The sequence below is a fragment of the Xiphophorus couchianus genome, chromosome 19, assembly GCF_001444195.1.
Source record: "Xiphophorus couchianus chromosome 19, X_couchianus-1.0, whole genome shotgun sequence".
NCBI lineage: Eukaryota > Metazoa > Chordata > Actinopteri > Cyprinodontiformes > Poeciliidae > Xiphophorus > Xiphophorus couchianus.
Genome location: NC_040246.1, coordinates 10,379,117 through 10,392,288, shown reverse-complemented (window position 1 = coordinate 10,392,288; position 13,172 = coordinate 10,379,117). Strand labels below are relative to the sequence as shown.

General features: G+C 41.9%; 2 protein-coding genes across 2 annotated transcripts; one reads left to right on the top strand and one right to left on the bottom strand.

Annotated features, from left to right (window-relative positions):
• Positions 1-447: 447 nt before the first annotated feature.
• On the bottom strand, positions 448-7,544 carry slc4a1ap (solute carrier family 4 member 1 adaptor protein). The gene is made up of 14 exons (XM_028000193.1): positions 6,795-7,544; positions 6,170-6,368; positions 5,961-6,089; positions 5,822-5,882; positions 5,606-5,745; positions 5,380-5,540; positions 4,503-4,572; positions 4,217-4,406; positions 4,044-4,140; positions 3,730-3,964; positions 3,209-3,280; positions 2,857-2,945; positions 2,710-2,779; positions 448-2,375 (listed from the first exon to the last, which is right to left on the bottom strand). Exons 1-14 carry the CDS (start codon positions 7,494-7,496, stop codon positions 2,326-2,328), a joined length of 2,265 nt encoding a protein of 754 aa, XP_027855994.1. The 5' UTR covers positions 7,497-7,544; the 3' UTR covers positions 448-2,325.
• A 1,137-nt stretch (positions 7,545-8,681) lies between these two features.
• Positions 8,682-12,345, top strand: supt7l (SPT7 like, STAGA complex subunit gamma). Its single transcript, XM_028000194.1, has 5 exons — positions 8,682-8,766; positions 9,919-10,379; positions 10,839-11,163; positions 11,246-11,483; positions 11,880-12,345. Exons 2-5 carry the CDS (start codon positions 9,943-9,945, stop codon positions 12,164-12,166), a joined length of 1,287 nt encoding a protein of 428 aa, XP_027855995.1. The 5' UTR covers positions 8,682-8,766; positions 9,919-9,942; the 3' UTR covers positions 12,167-12,345.
• The last annotated feature ends 827 nt before the right edge of the window (positions 12,346-13,172 follow it).

Sequence of the window (13,172 nt, the reverse complement as noted above, 5' to 3'; positions counted from 1 at the left end):
ACCTTGCAAAAGTATTCACACCGTTTAGTCTTCCATTTAGCAGAAGAGACGGATGGGAGAAGGGTGGAGGTGTGTTGCAGAAAATGAACACGGGACATCACCCTGAACATACCAGCCCTATTATGAAACATGGTGGTGGCAGCATCATGCCATGAGTATGCTGTCTTCAGCAGAGACACTAAAGCTGGTCAGAGTCTATGGTGTGGCTTTGGATAAAATGAAAAATGTAATGTTTTGAAATATAAATATTAGAAAAAAATGCAATTTAAGCACATTAATAGTAGCATATATTTTTAGATGTTTTCTTACGTTTCCACAAATAAGAAAAAATGTGTACATCATCTTTGTGCTGAAGTTGTTTTCCTTTACTTTATAGTCAGAGAATTAAATACTGGTGGTCATATAAAAATACAATTTCCTTAGATGTTTCTTGAAAATTTTAAGTTGTTTTTTTCCAAAATATCATTTATGGTCCTGAAGTTTTCTTTAGCTGGACTGAGGGCAAAAAATGGCACTTTGGATTGTAAAGGTGGCAGACCCCTGGTTTATAGGAACATTTCTAGAGCTTCTTACAGGGCAGTGCTTGAAGAAAACCAGCTAAAAGCTGCAAAGACTTGAGATAGGGTCTCACTTTCTAACCCTAAACATACAGCCAAAGCTAGAATGGAAAAGTTTAGATCAAAGCATATTTATGTGATAGAATCTGTGGCATGACTTAAAAACTCCTGTTAAGATGCTTTCCACTCAATCTGACTGAGCTTCAGCTATTTTGTAAAGAATGTGCAAAAGCTTTAATCTCCACATGTGGAAAATCTAAGACATGGAGCTGCAATTGAGTAATCCATCCGTCAGCTACACCTGCTTACAGGGTCGCTGGGGGCAACCGGTTATCTCCAGCGGTAATTGGGTGAGCGGTACACCCTGGACAGGTCATACGTTAAGCAATCATGCACACATTCGTACCGAAGGGCAATTTAAAGAACCCAATTAACCTTAGTCATGTTTTTGGAGTCTTGAGGAAAGCCAGAGTACCCAGAGATGCTACAGTGTGATTCAAACCCATAACTGTTCAACTGGTTCACCTTGTAGTCCCATCATGCCCCAATGTAGGTATGCAAGAAAGGATGAGGAGATGGAATGATAGATGGAGGGGAAAACTGATGATTAGTTAGATGAGACGGAAGGAGAGAATGGACTGATTTGTGTATAGAAAAAAACTGATAAAATAGGTTGATGAATACCAAAAGGGTTGAGGGGATAAAACTATATGGATGAATGATAAAGAATCAACAGATGGACAAGCTGATGATTAGTTAGCTGAGAAAGAACTGGGTTAGCGTAGAGAGGAATAGATTGAATGAGTGGAGGGATAAACAGATCCATTAAACCTTTAGAGGACAGGAAAGAGAAAAGCCAATATTTCTCAACATTCAAAGACTATCTAGTTCTGAGAGATAATTAAATTATATTCTATACTGCAGAAGAACCATGCATATGAAACTAACAGTCTTTGATTCTCCAGAAGCGCACTTTAATATGAAATATCCCTTTACTAACACCTGGTGGTTAAACAGAAGATTGCAACCAACTAAAATAAAAGTTGAGTTTATGCAAAACAAAAACAGAACTGCTCAAAAATGTTCTTGACTGTCTTGCACTTCGGCTTATATGAGCAGATTTGTTTCCCACCAGCTGACAGAATCAAAAACTTTTACTCTTTGTAGTTATGTACTACTTTATTATTTTACAAAATAGAGTTTCCATTTATTATTGTTGTGTTTAAAAGACAGTAGCAGAGAGGGTGGGACGTGTGGCTGAAGTTTAAGACTGAGTGGGATTTCACAGAGAAAGGAATCACCAAGCTCCCACAGAGACAATCTTGTTAAAAAGAGAACTTCGAGAGGGTTGGGTTTGGACTGTGTGTGGGTACGCTCATGGAAACACACACTCCACTTAGCTTGAGTCATTATCAGCTTACGTTTCATCTAGTACGCCATCCAAGTGTCCAGATGGTCAGAAAAGCTGCTGCTATGCTCTCCCTCTCTTCTTGATACACACACACACACACTCCCTCCCTTTGCAGGGGAGAAACGGTTAAAGGTTACGCCAGCGATCGACTGAAGCCGAACGGGAGCGAGTCGCAGACCGGGTGTCAGGTTGGTTCGTCTGCAGGAAGAGCAGCTAAAGAATAAAAAGCTGGATGATTCAGATGCTGCTTTGTCTCCTCTGATCCAAATAAAAAGTGGTAAATTCAACCGCTTCCATTCCAGCACTGAGGCTGACGATGAGCCGCTCCCTGCTCGTTGACATCTGTGTTGGTCCTCCTCAGTAGCCGTACTTGTCATTGAGGTGAGTTCGACCGTCTCCTGTCTGACCTGTGAGAAAGGAGGAGGCTGTGAATCACTTCCTCATCCAATCAGATGTGTCTCTGAATAAAAGCTCCCGCCTGGCAGCTGTTTCAACACTCCTTTTATTCCTGTTTATCTTAACGCTTGAGAAACTCTGATGTGCATTCCTCGGCGGCACAAATAAACCGTAAAGGCCTGTTTATGACGTGCAGCCCATGTATTTCTTCCTCACCAGCCTTAGAAGAGATTTAAAGGAAGGTATAAGAGAAATGTTTAAAGATGTGAGGAAACAACTTTTCCACAGAGCTGCCTGATGAGCTGGGTGGGTGATTTAAGGTCAGCTGACCGGCCGGTTGTTTACCTGCAGGCGGTAGCCACACGGAGTAATCAGGGTCATCCTGTGGATACTGTCCTGACAGCTGCACCGGAGGCTGTGGAGACACATCAAGGACTAGAGTCAGTTCATAGTGAGCGCCCAGCTAACACATGGGAGGTGTGAGAGGCCTACCCTGCTGGGGCCCATCACTCTCTTCTTATTCCTGGGAATGGGCCCTGCTGCAGCGGCTGCTGGCTCTGCTTCGCCCCCTGCCTTTGACTCTGTGAACAACGCAAGTGAAATTGCAGCGTTAAGGTTGCCTCCAGCTTTACAGACAAGAAACAAATTCACATAATGATGAACTCTGAGCAGCTGGAGGTCATTATACAAGTTTCGTCTTTGGTGCTCAGTAATGTTCTGTAAAATTAAGGTTAAAAAAGGCTGAAGGTTTGGTTTAGTCTGAAACAGTTTCTAAGAGTTAAGCCACCCTGGTTCTCTGGGAACCAACAAAGCAGTAGCTCCTAATGCAGGATGGAAGACTGACCTGGGCTCACGGCGGCTGATGGCTTCAGAGGAACCTGCAGCTCTGCTTTATTGCTCTTCTTCAGCTTTTGCTCTGAATATGATACAAACGTAAAATGATCAGATTACAGAAGAAAAGACAGGAAGATAAAAAAGAAAAAAAACAGAAGGGAGGAGGGAAGGAAAGACAACTTCTATACAGAGGGATAAAGAACAAAGTCTGGAAATACAAATATTTTTCCATGTCTATTTTGCTTATGGACATGGAAAACTCCTAAATAAAATTTGACTGAACTAAGTTCATCACCGGCTCACCATCCTTGTTTTGGGTTTTAAATTCCTCTCTTACAACATTTTTATTCTGATGTCCAAAAAGGGTTTGAAAAACAGAAATTACTTTTGAGGAAAATCCAAAGTAGTGCAAGAAAAAGGTCTCAGGAACCATGTGCATTTTTATGAGAAGGTTGGTAGATAATGCTGCCACCTAGTGGCATGAAAAGGTCAGAACCAGTTTGAAAAGCAGGACCAAACAGCTGTTTTTACCTTTGACCTCCTCTGAGTCTTTCTGCTGACCCAGAGGAATGCTGGATTCTTCACAGTCAGATTTAGTTTGGGTGGTGCTGCATTCCTCTCCATCATCTTTACTCCTATCTGCCGCCGCCTCCTCCTCTTTTCCCTCTTCTCTCTCCTCCTCTTCCTCCTCTTCCTCCCCTGTGGGTGGAAGCTCTTTCATGTTGAAGAGCTCAGCGGGCAGGTTGGGCCGCTTGGGAGGCAGCTTCTACAGCAGAGAAGAGAGGCTGAGCAGCAAAAACCGGAGGACAAAGAAGAGACTTATCCTAGGGAGCCGGAGCACTCACCCCTATGGTTCCTGTCTTCAGTTTGAATTTGCTTCCTCCCTTCATGGCTCCAAACAGCGGTAAGCTCTTCTTGGGTTTCTCCGCCTCAGAGCTTCCACTATAATCACAGCAAGCTCAGCTTTATAAACAGATCTGAATCAAACAGTTACGCTTTTGATGGGGCGACATCTCACCCGGGGAGCAGCGAGGGCATCTGCGCCGGCCGAGTCAGATCCACCAGTCTCCGGAGCCGCTGGGCCTCTTTGCGCAGGTCGGCCACGTGTACGTGGAGCTTCCTGCGCTCCACGCCGTCCATCGCAGCCTCGCTCCTCACCGCCGTCATGAAGGCGTCCAGCGAGTCCTCCGTGGAGGAGGCCGAAGAGCCTGCAAGGAGGAAACACGAAAAAACACGACGACTTTTCAAAGCGGAAGTCGAAAAGCAAATGTAGAGTTGCTTTTCTGCAGGTGGAGAAAACGCACCTTGTCTACCGCTACTTAGCCTTTTCTGAGCGTCTGCCAGCTCCTTCTCCACAGAGGACAGCTTGGCCACCTGAGCAACAGTAAATAGAAATGTTTAATGCCTTCACATTGAATTGTAAAGAAATGACAGTAAAATGATATTTGTCCACATTCACATTCAAAAAACATTTATTTTCCAGCTCATACTGGAAGAAATACGGCAATTTTGGGTTTTGGGACTTTTGTTAAATTTTTCTTTATTTTGCTTAAAAGGTTTAATTGTTCACATGGTTGTATTCTTTTTTTTTTAAATTATTTTTACAGAAAGTAGAGAACAAGCAATTTGCTGGTAAATTGTTGTTTGGAATTGGCAAGTTAAAGTTTTAGAACTCTAATCTAACCAATATAGAACTTGGTCAGAGCTTCATCAATTTACTAGTACATTTTTTGATTCATATTTTAAATGATTTTAATGTAAAATGGAAGTAAAATCAATTTTCAGTTTGTCTTTAATGAACCAATAATATTAATTTTTTCATGACTTTAAACTCTTTATTTTCTCAAACGTTTCGTGCGACATTAAGAAAATATATAACAGGAACAGAGCCAGAATATTCACTACACGGATTTTGTGTAAAGTGACACTGTGATAACAAAACAAATGTGTGTGTTGTGCAGCCTGATCAATGATAAAAACTGACATAAACAATAACTGTCTATAAGAAAATTTATTTTGTTGGCCTCTAAATATACATCTCATTTTTTATTAATCTAATTTTGATGTGCATGATGAACACATTTAAAAGTCACCCAAAGTAACTTGTACACCTGTCTGTCCTTAAAACACCAAGCTTTTTATTGTTCCACATTGCGTGTAAAAACCATGTGTCACGTTTACCAAAGACTCGTAGGTCTCAGTCCGCTCCTCGATCTTCCCGGCCTTTTTCATTCGCTCCTGCCTCTTCCTCTCCACTGTGCCGGTCCGATCCAGGAAAGTGTCGTCGTCGCTGTCGTAGTAGTCCTCGTCCTCCCAGTTTTTCTTCTTTCGTTTGCGTGAGACTGAAACCAAAGGCAGCTGTAGCAGCAGAGTCCAGCAGATGTTTTCCTCTGGGCCGAGCTCTCACCTGCTTCCTGCCTCAGCAGCCCTCTGGCCTCCAGCATCCGGCAGGCCTCCAGGCAGCACTGGACGGCTGCCTCCTTCTTCTTCCCCGTGTGCGTCACTTCTGCAACCAGCTGTCGGCCCAAGGCGTCGTCCACTGGCAGCCTGATGGGATGAACGTGTGTAAAGTTTAAAGGTGTTTTTTGGGAAACTTGTGACATGGGTGCATAAGCTCACTAACTTTATCCTGCAGAGCCACGTGCCATGATTTTTGTCTTCGTATTCAAACTCCAGTTCCTCGCCTGAAGGCAGAAACTCCAGGTTAGACACTCAGATGAAACACAACAACAGAGAGACGGCTGGGCTCTGCAGAAAGTCACCCTCTCTGTCGTAGAATCCCTGCAGAGCCTTCTTCGGGTCTTTCAGGTAAGCTGCCTCCTGGTCTTCGTGGAACTCGGTTGAGAAGGGGTTTTCCTCGTTCTCGTCTTCCTCTGGAGCTGCATCTTCTTCTGCAGGATGGATTTATAGACGTAGAAGCGTCAAACGAAGCGAAGAGGGCGCTTGACTCAAAGAAAGCACATTCACTCACCCATTCCCCACGTGCATCCAGAGTCTTCCTTTGATGCTTCACTCTGGCTCTTTTTGCCTTCGCCATTTTCCTCATCCTCCTCTCCGTCAGAGAGGTCTCCCATCATCCTCTTCTCAAGCTCTGCTCTCTGTTTGCGGGCTCGCTCCCTCAGCTCCGTCACCGTCAGCTCAGACTCCTCTTCCTCATCAGACTCCGGACCCTGTGGAGGAAAAGCGAAAGACCTCAAGTTGGGGACAACCTCGAATATTGTTCTGCTGGACAATCGACTCCTGACTGATGGTCCAGAGTTTAATTTTAATTTACAATAGAAAATTCAAAAAGCTTTAAAGAAGAGGAAATTATGTCAGTTATCTGACTGGGCAGGTTTCAGGTTCTTTCATAGCTGTAAATTAAATCATGATAGAAAAACTAAGTACACTCCTGCTGGTTTAATTGTATTCAAGAGGGGACAGTGGCAGTGAGGTGCTGTATATCTTAAATGGACAATAATCCCAAACACAGACACTGTACTTAGTTATTCTCCATTTCAACATCATAAAACGGCTGAATGAAGACTGTCTGGTATCACGTTGCACATAAATTACTTTTTTTTTCTGGAATTACTTATCTGTAGAAGAGGACCTACCTGCAGTATAAACAGCCGGGTGCTTCCTCCAAACTTCAACACGTGTCCCACCTTCAGTCTGATGTAGGTCTTCGGGGGGATCCTGTTCTTGTTGACCACCGTGCCGTGTGTGCTGCCCAGGTCGTGGACATAGAAGCCCCTCTCCTCACCCACGCAGCCCTCCTCCCCGGTGTGGCCTCGGTACTGGATCACCGCATGATACCTGGAGATGGACGGGTGCTCCAGTGAGACGTCACACACAGGTAGCCTCCCGACCACAAAGTAGCTCCGGTGGGTCAGGGTAACAGTGTCCACTATGGTGCCGTTTTTGAGGATTTCCAGTGCGTAGGGGGATTCTGGTGGAGGACCCCCCCAGGGGGGCTCTGTGTATGGAAGAGGGGGGAACTTCCCAGCTTGGACAGGAGCTGCCTTCGCCTTAACTTCTTGTTTTTTTGTCTTGTCGACATCTCTGTCATCTTTTCGCTCTTTTTCTCCAGCAGCAGCAGCATCGGTGGCAGCTTCACACACATTGTCCACCTTGTTTTCTGCTACGGTGTTTATACGTTTGGTAGCAAGAGATGGTGCCGCGAAAATAGCCGGCTTTTTAAAGGTATCCCCTATCTCTGTATCAGATTTGGTTTCTTCTTTCTCTGTGGGCTTGTTCCCCTCTTCAGTGTCTAAATGTTCCTTCGTTTCCAATTCTGACTGTGTTTCTTCCTCCATATTTTCCTCACGTCTGTTAGCACGGAGGAAGCGTCAAGGTTTATTTGGTGCAACAGAGAAATTAGTCCGAATATCAAGTCCCTAATATACAAACAAAAACACTGTCAACGCAAAAACACAAGGCGTGTTATTAACATACATTAGATTTGTTATTTTAAAGCAGTAAAAATATTATTTTAATTCTATCAAAGACTGAGTTTAAATGGTAACGGAACTAATCTGCAAGTCCTCTTTAAAGCACGGACAAAAGAAAATGAAACAACACTGAAGTTACCATTTGATTTGTATCATATTAAAGCGCCATCCCACCAATTGCAAGGAGTCATCAACTCTATTTCAAAATTTAAAGTACTTAATTTGGACAAAGTTGGATTTTGCCGAAAATAAATACAGATTCTTTTAAACATAGTTGTTGATCCGTGAAACCTTGGTATAAAACCCCTCAAATGACTATTTATTAGTTTAGATTACACTAAATTGCCATTGTACAGGCAGTACAAGGATATTAATAGTACAGCTCTTCTTAGGGCATTTATAAACAGTCAAAACACTTAAGATTAGTGTGACATGGACAAAAAATAGTTATGCATTTATTCAGTCCTGTAATAGAAATAACAGACCATTAAAAAATAATGTGAATTATATGGATAAATAATAACAAAAGGAACATTTATCATAATCCATGCTAAATAAATAATATTAATCTGTAAATGGCCTTCTCACAAGTCATTGGATCGTCTTTTTTCACTGCCTGACTTTAGAGATTTTTTAAAAATTACCTTACTTTTAAAATTTGTTAAGAAATAATGTTCTTATTTGTTTCAGAATGAAAGTCATAGATCTCTTTTTTTTCAAACAGTATTTTATTTATTTCTTGAGTTTTTCTATTTTCACAAAAAGAAGAGGTCTAAGCAAATAATAACTTGTATTTTAAATAATTTGATTTCAGACTGATTCAGGTATGAACATCAAAACAGCATTAAAATATTCTTTATTAATACATTGTAGGCTTAAAAAATAATATGTGTTACAACGTTTTAGACCTTGTCAAATAATCCACTTTAGATTTGACCATTGTAGTGTACACAATTTTGAAATTGAAAATTTAAAAAATAGGTTTCCTAAAGGCTGCGGAATGGCCCTTTAACAAAGAACTCGCTCGGTAGCATCGAATCAGATACGAACTTCAACGTCGTTCAACGCCGTTAGCCTAGCTGGTATCCAGCTTCCGTTCGAAACCGAAGACGTTTTGGCTTTAAGTTATTCGAGGGTAACTTCTAAGCTTTATTTTATGTAATTATTATCTATATAACGAAATACGAACAAAAAGTGCCTCAATTTTAGCTTAGCTCCTTGTTGTCGTATTATACGGATTTGTTCTGTATTTTCTTTTGCACAAACTCCAAACAAAAATGTGATACTTTTTCTTTTATTCAACATTTCCAGATGTAAAAGGTTTCTTTAATTATGTTTTTCAGTTCGTTTGAATTAGCGAGAGGAACTCTTTATTTCGGCTTTGCTTAATGCAAAAGTAATATGTTATTTTGTTTTCATTTTGATATATTGTGTGACTGCCATCCGTCTCGACTTTCATGTCCAGGATCCAGTCACTGACACTTTATAAAAAATTGGACTAAACTAGCTGAAAGAGTTTACTAGTTAACAGAAACATGCACATGTTGAATTAGAATATTTAAATATTTAGCTAATTTACTTACAGTTTGGAGAGTTGGTTACAATACCTTGCAAAAAAATCCAATGCAATCTGGATATTTTTTACATTGAAGTGTGAAGTACAAACTTCAATGTACAAACTTCAATGTAAAGTTTAGTGAATTTGAATGCGATTTTTTTTAGACTGATCAACACAAAGTAGCAAATAATGACTAAGGGATCGCATGGATTTAGTGTATTTAATTTTAATTTGTTGCCTTTACGTGGCAAACTGTTGTAAGCCCACGTTAAACTTCTGTTGCTTCATCTTCATGATGATGTTTGTTCACTGAAGTTCTCCAACAAATTTCCCATGCCTTCACAAAATACTTGCAGTGAAACTTGAACTCTTTAGTAATAACCGAACCTTGGATGGTAATTTGATGCACTACGTTTTAATTTGAGGTACCAGAGTAGGGTGCTGAACACAAATAGATGCTAGACTTACAATACTTTGTGAAAAAAAAAAAAAAAACTATTTTTGTAATTTTCTGGAAGTTTGTACATGAGTGGTCTAGAGGTTTGATACAACAACAGAAATGTATTTGTTAGTGATTGCAATGTGACAAAATGTTAAGAGGCCTAGAAGTGTTAATATTTTGACCAGGCACTGCATGTCAGTTATTTTGGTCAGATTTTTTTTCTTAATCAACCTAAAAATACTTTATTTGATAAGGAATATATTTCTTCTGCTTTCTTTCATGCTTAGTCTCGGCTCAGGTCTGAATCAATCATGATGCGTTACTGGGGTGAGATCCCTGGACCATCCGGGGCTCCCCCCAGTCGCAGCTCCTTCGACCTGCTCCAGCGCGAGTTTCGCTCTGTGGAGATGCAGGACCCGCCCCTGCACCAGCCGTCAGCCCAGCGCCCCCGGCCCACCACGATGCTGGATATCCCCTCAGAGCCGTGCAGCCTCACCATTCACACGGTGCAACTGTGCCAGCACGCCCGCCGCCTGCGAGCTCTCCTGGCAGCGGCCCAGGGCCAGGCTCAGGGTCAGAGCTCGGCATCCTCAGAGGGCGGCAGCCGACCAGAGGAGACTGAAGCCAACCTTCCGCTGCGCCCTCCCACTCCACCCGCTGTGCCTGACGATCTGCTGCCTGTAGACAGCAAAGACCCCCAGCAGCCCTTTCAGCTTCGCCATAGTGACCCTGAAAGTGAATTCTACAAGTACGTTTGAGATGTTTCCTCTTTAATATTCAACATTGCACCAATGACAGATACGGATACCTTGCAAAAAGTATTCATACTCAAACCTTTTCAGATTTCAAACCACAAACTTCAGTGTGCTTTATTGGGATTCTACTGTATGTAATTGACCAACACAGACTAGTGAATAACTTGCATGTCAAAGAAAAACATTGCGTAGTCTTCAATATTTTTAACAAATACATCTGAAAAGTGTGGCCTGCATTTGTATTAAGCTACTGCTGCTGTGGGAGTCTTTCAGACAGGCTGAACATTCTTTTGGTGGGCGAAGTGGGAGCTCATGACTCGATATATAGTAGCCAAGAAAAATTACAAACCATTTATTTTTCTTATTTATTCTGTATACTTTCACCAGACACTTTGAGACAAGACTTGTGGTTCTGTGCTGAAGAATCCCTTTGTGTTTTTCCGCCCTTTCAGGGGTAAAGGTGAACCAGTCACAGAGCTGAGTTGGCCTTCCTGCAGGCAGCTCCTCTATCAGTCAGTAGCCACGGTGCTGGCTCATGCCGGCTTTGAGTCCGCCCAGGAAAGCGTCCTGGAGACCCTGACCGACCTGGTCCATGAACACTACCTGCGCCTCACCCAGCTCCTGCGAGTAGCAGTGGATCGTGAGGCCAGGCTGGGAGCCACGCCCTTCCCGGACGTGGTGGAGCAGGTGTTCCACGAGGTGGGCATTGGCAGCATGCTGGCCCTCCAGCGCTTTTGGCAAGTCAGGATCAAGGACTATCACAGCTACATGCTGCAGGTGAGATGAGTTCAAGCTTATTTAGTTCTTTTTTTATTATTATTTACAGCAGCAAACAGAAACAACAGTTTTTGTCTTCTAGGTTACCAAAGAGCTGTCAGAAGAATATGAGCGGCTGGTGAATCCAGAGAAAGCTATGGAAGACTCCAAACCTCTAAAAATCAAGGACGAGCCTCTGAGTGACATTCCCTTCCCTGTAAATGAGGAGCTGGAGGCCGACCTGGCCTCTGGGGACCAGACTTTACCCATGGGAGTCCTTGGGGCCCATGCAGAGAGGCTGGCAGCAGGCTTGGATGCTGACCACTCCCCTCACACTTCAGGTGAGACCACTGCTTGTTGCCTCTTAAGTTGGGTGTTACTAGCATTTTTAATCACAATGTATTATTTAAAGACTTCCCTTAATGTAACATATATGCTAAAGATTCAACTGAAAAACAAACACAATAACTGCAATAACCTGGCTGCATAGATGTGCACACTCTTCAACTAGTGATTTGTGTTAGCAGCAACAGTTTGATTCAGTTTCAGTTTCCTTACATCTAATATACAGGATTTGATTAACCTGATGTAGAGAGTAAGTCAGACTTACTCTCACTGCCAGGGCAAGATTTTCCTGGTATTTGCTCATTTACATCATTTGATTAAAATTGCATAAATGTTTGGTACATTTTTTGTTCAGAACAATAACTACAGTTTTAAGCTTATTTCTTCACAAGGTGGTGGCGCGGCCAACAACTCCCCTCTTTGGCCCCAAGTAAAGATGGAACCCCAGGACGGTGACGAAGGTCAGGGTGCTGGTCATCATCACCACGGCGTCCTGAGTGGAGACGTGTTCGAAGAGGGAGATCCCATGTCCACCATGAGTGAGTCTGGAGGAGCCATGGCGCCTTCACCAGGAGGAGCGGCGTCTGAAGGCAGCTACGCTTCGCATTCGCCTGACTCGCTGATGGGAACGTCGCCAGTCTTTAACCAGAGACCCAGGAAACGGATTAAGAAGTTGTAAATATTTAAAACTCAGAGAATCTTCATGTCTGTCTTTATCATTCTACAGTGAAGACAGAAAAGTGGGGGGAATTTTGTACTTTTTGTTTTTTAGAAGTGTTTTCTAATATCTCAGAAATAATTGTGAAATATAATTATTGTACTTTGTTAATAAATGAAAAAAACATTTTCTTTACTATCTTGTTTGCTTTTTGTCATCAAGATTTTTTATTAAACTGTACAAGAATTCTCACAGCTGGTACCATGGGGACCCAGAAAACTGATGCATGGTTTAAAAAAAAAAAATTGCAGAGTATTTACAGAGCATCTAATTCCAGAATATTTTGGTCTATGCAGAGGTTCAGAGACTACAAATTACCAGGGTTCTGTGGCTGCATGACAAACCCGATTCATTAAACCTCCACCACCATGCTTGATAGTTGTTTAGCCATTCAGGGTGGAAGAAAGAAAATATCTCTTAAAAATGCAAAATATAAGAAATGTTTAGTTATCCCCTACATTTGAAAACTGGTAGTTAGATTACCTAAAACTATTTGATTAAATTTTCAAAGCCAATAAATGAAGACCAAAGATGATTAATAAAGTCAGTAAATGGGGAAGGGTAATAGATAAAATACTGTTGTACTAATGTTTTTTGAGAGGGAAGGGAAGTGTTGTTCATTCAGATGCAACTCTGTTGTGATCTTTTGCTTCTCTGGTTGTTTTTATTAAATGATATGACAGGATAGAGATAAGCTGATTTTCTTATAACCTAATATGAAAGAACTGCAAGGGCATCTGAACACACACACACACCATATATATATACAGTATATATATATATATATAATTTAAAATTGTACTGTTTTCCTTCCCCGTTCCTTTGCTTAATATGAAGCATTCCTGGGTTCTCCTTCCCTCCCTCTGCAGCACTCTTTACAAATATTCGAACACAGTGAAACAATCAACATTCCTGTCAACCTGAAGCTGCCTCACCACATTAGCGTCTGTTTCAGTAATGAGGCAAA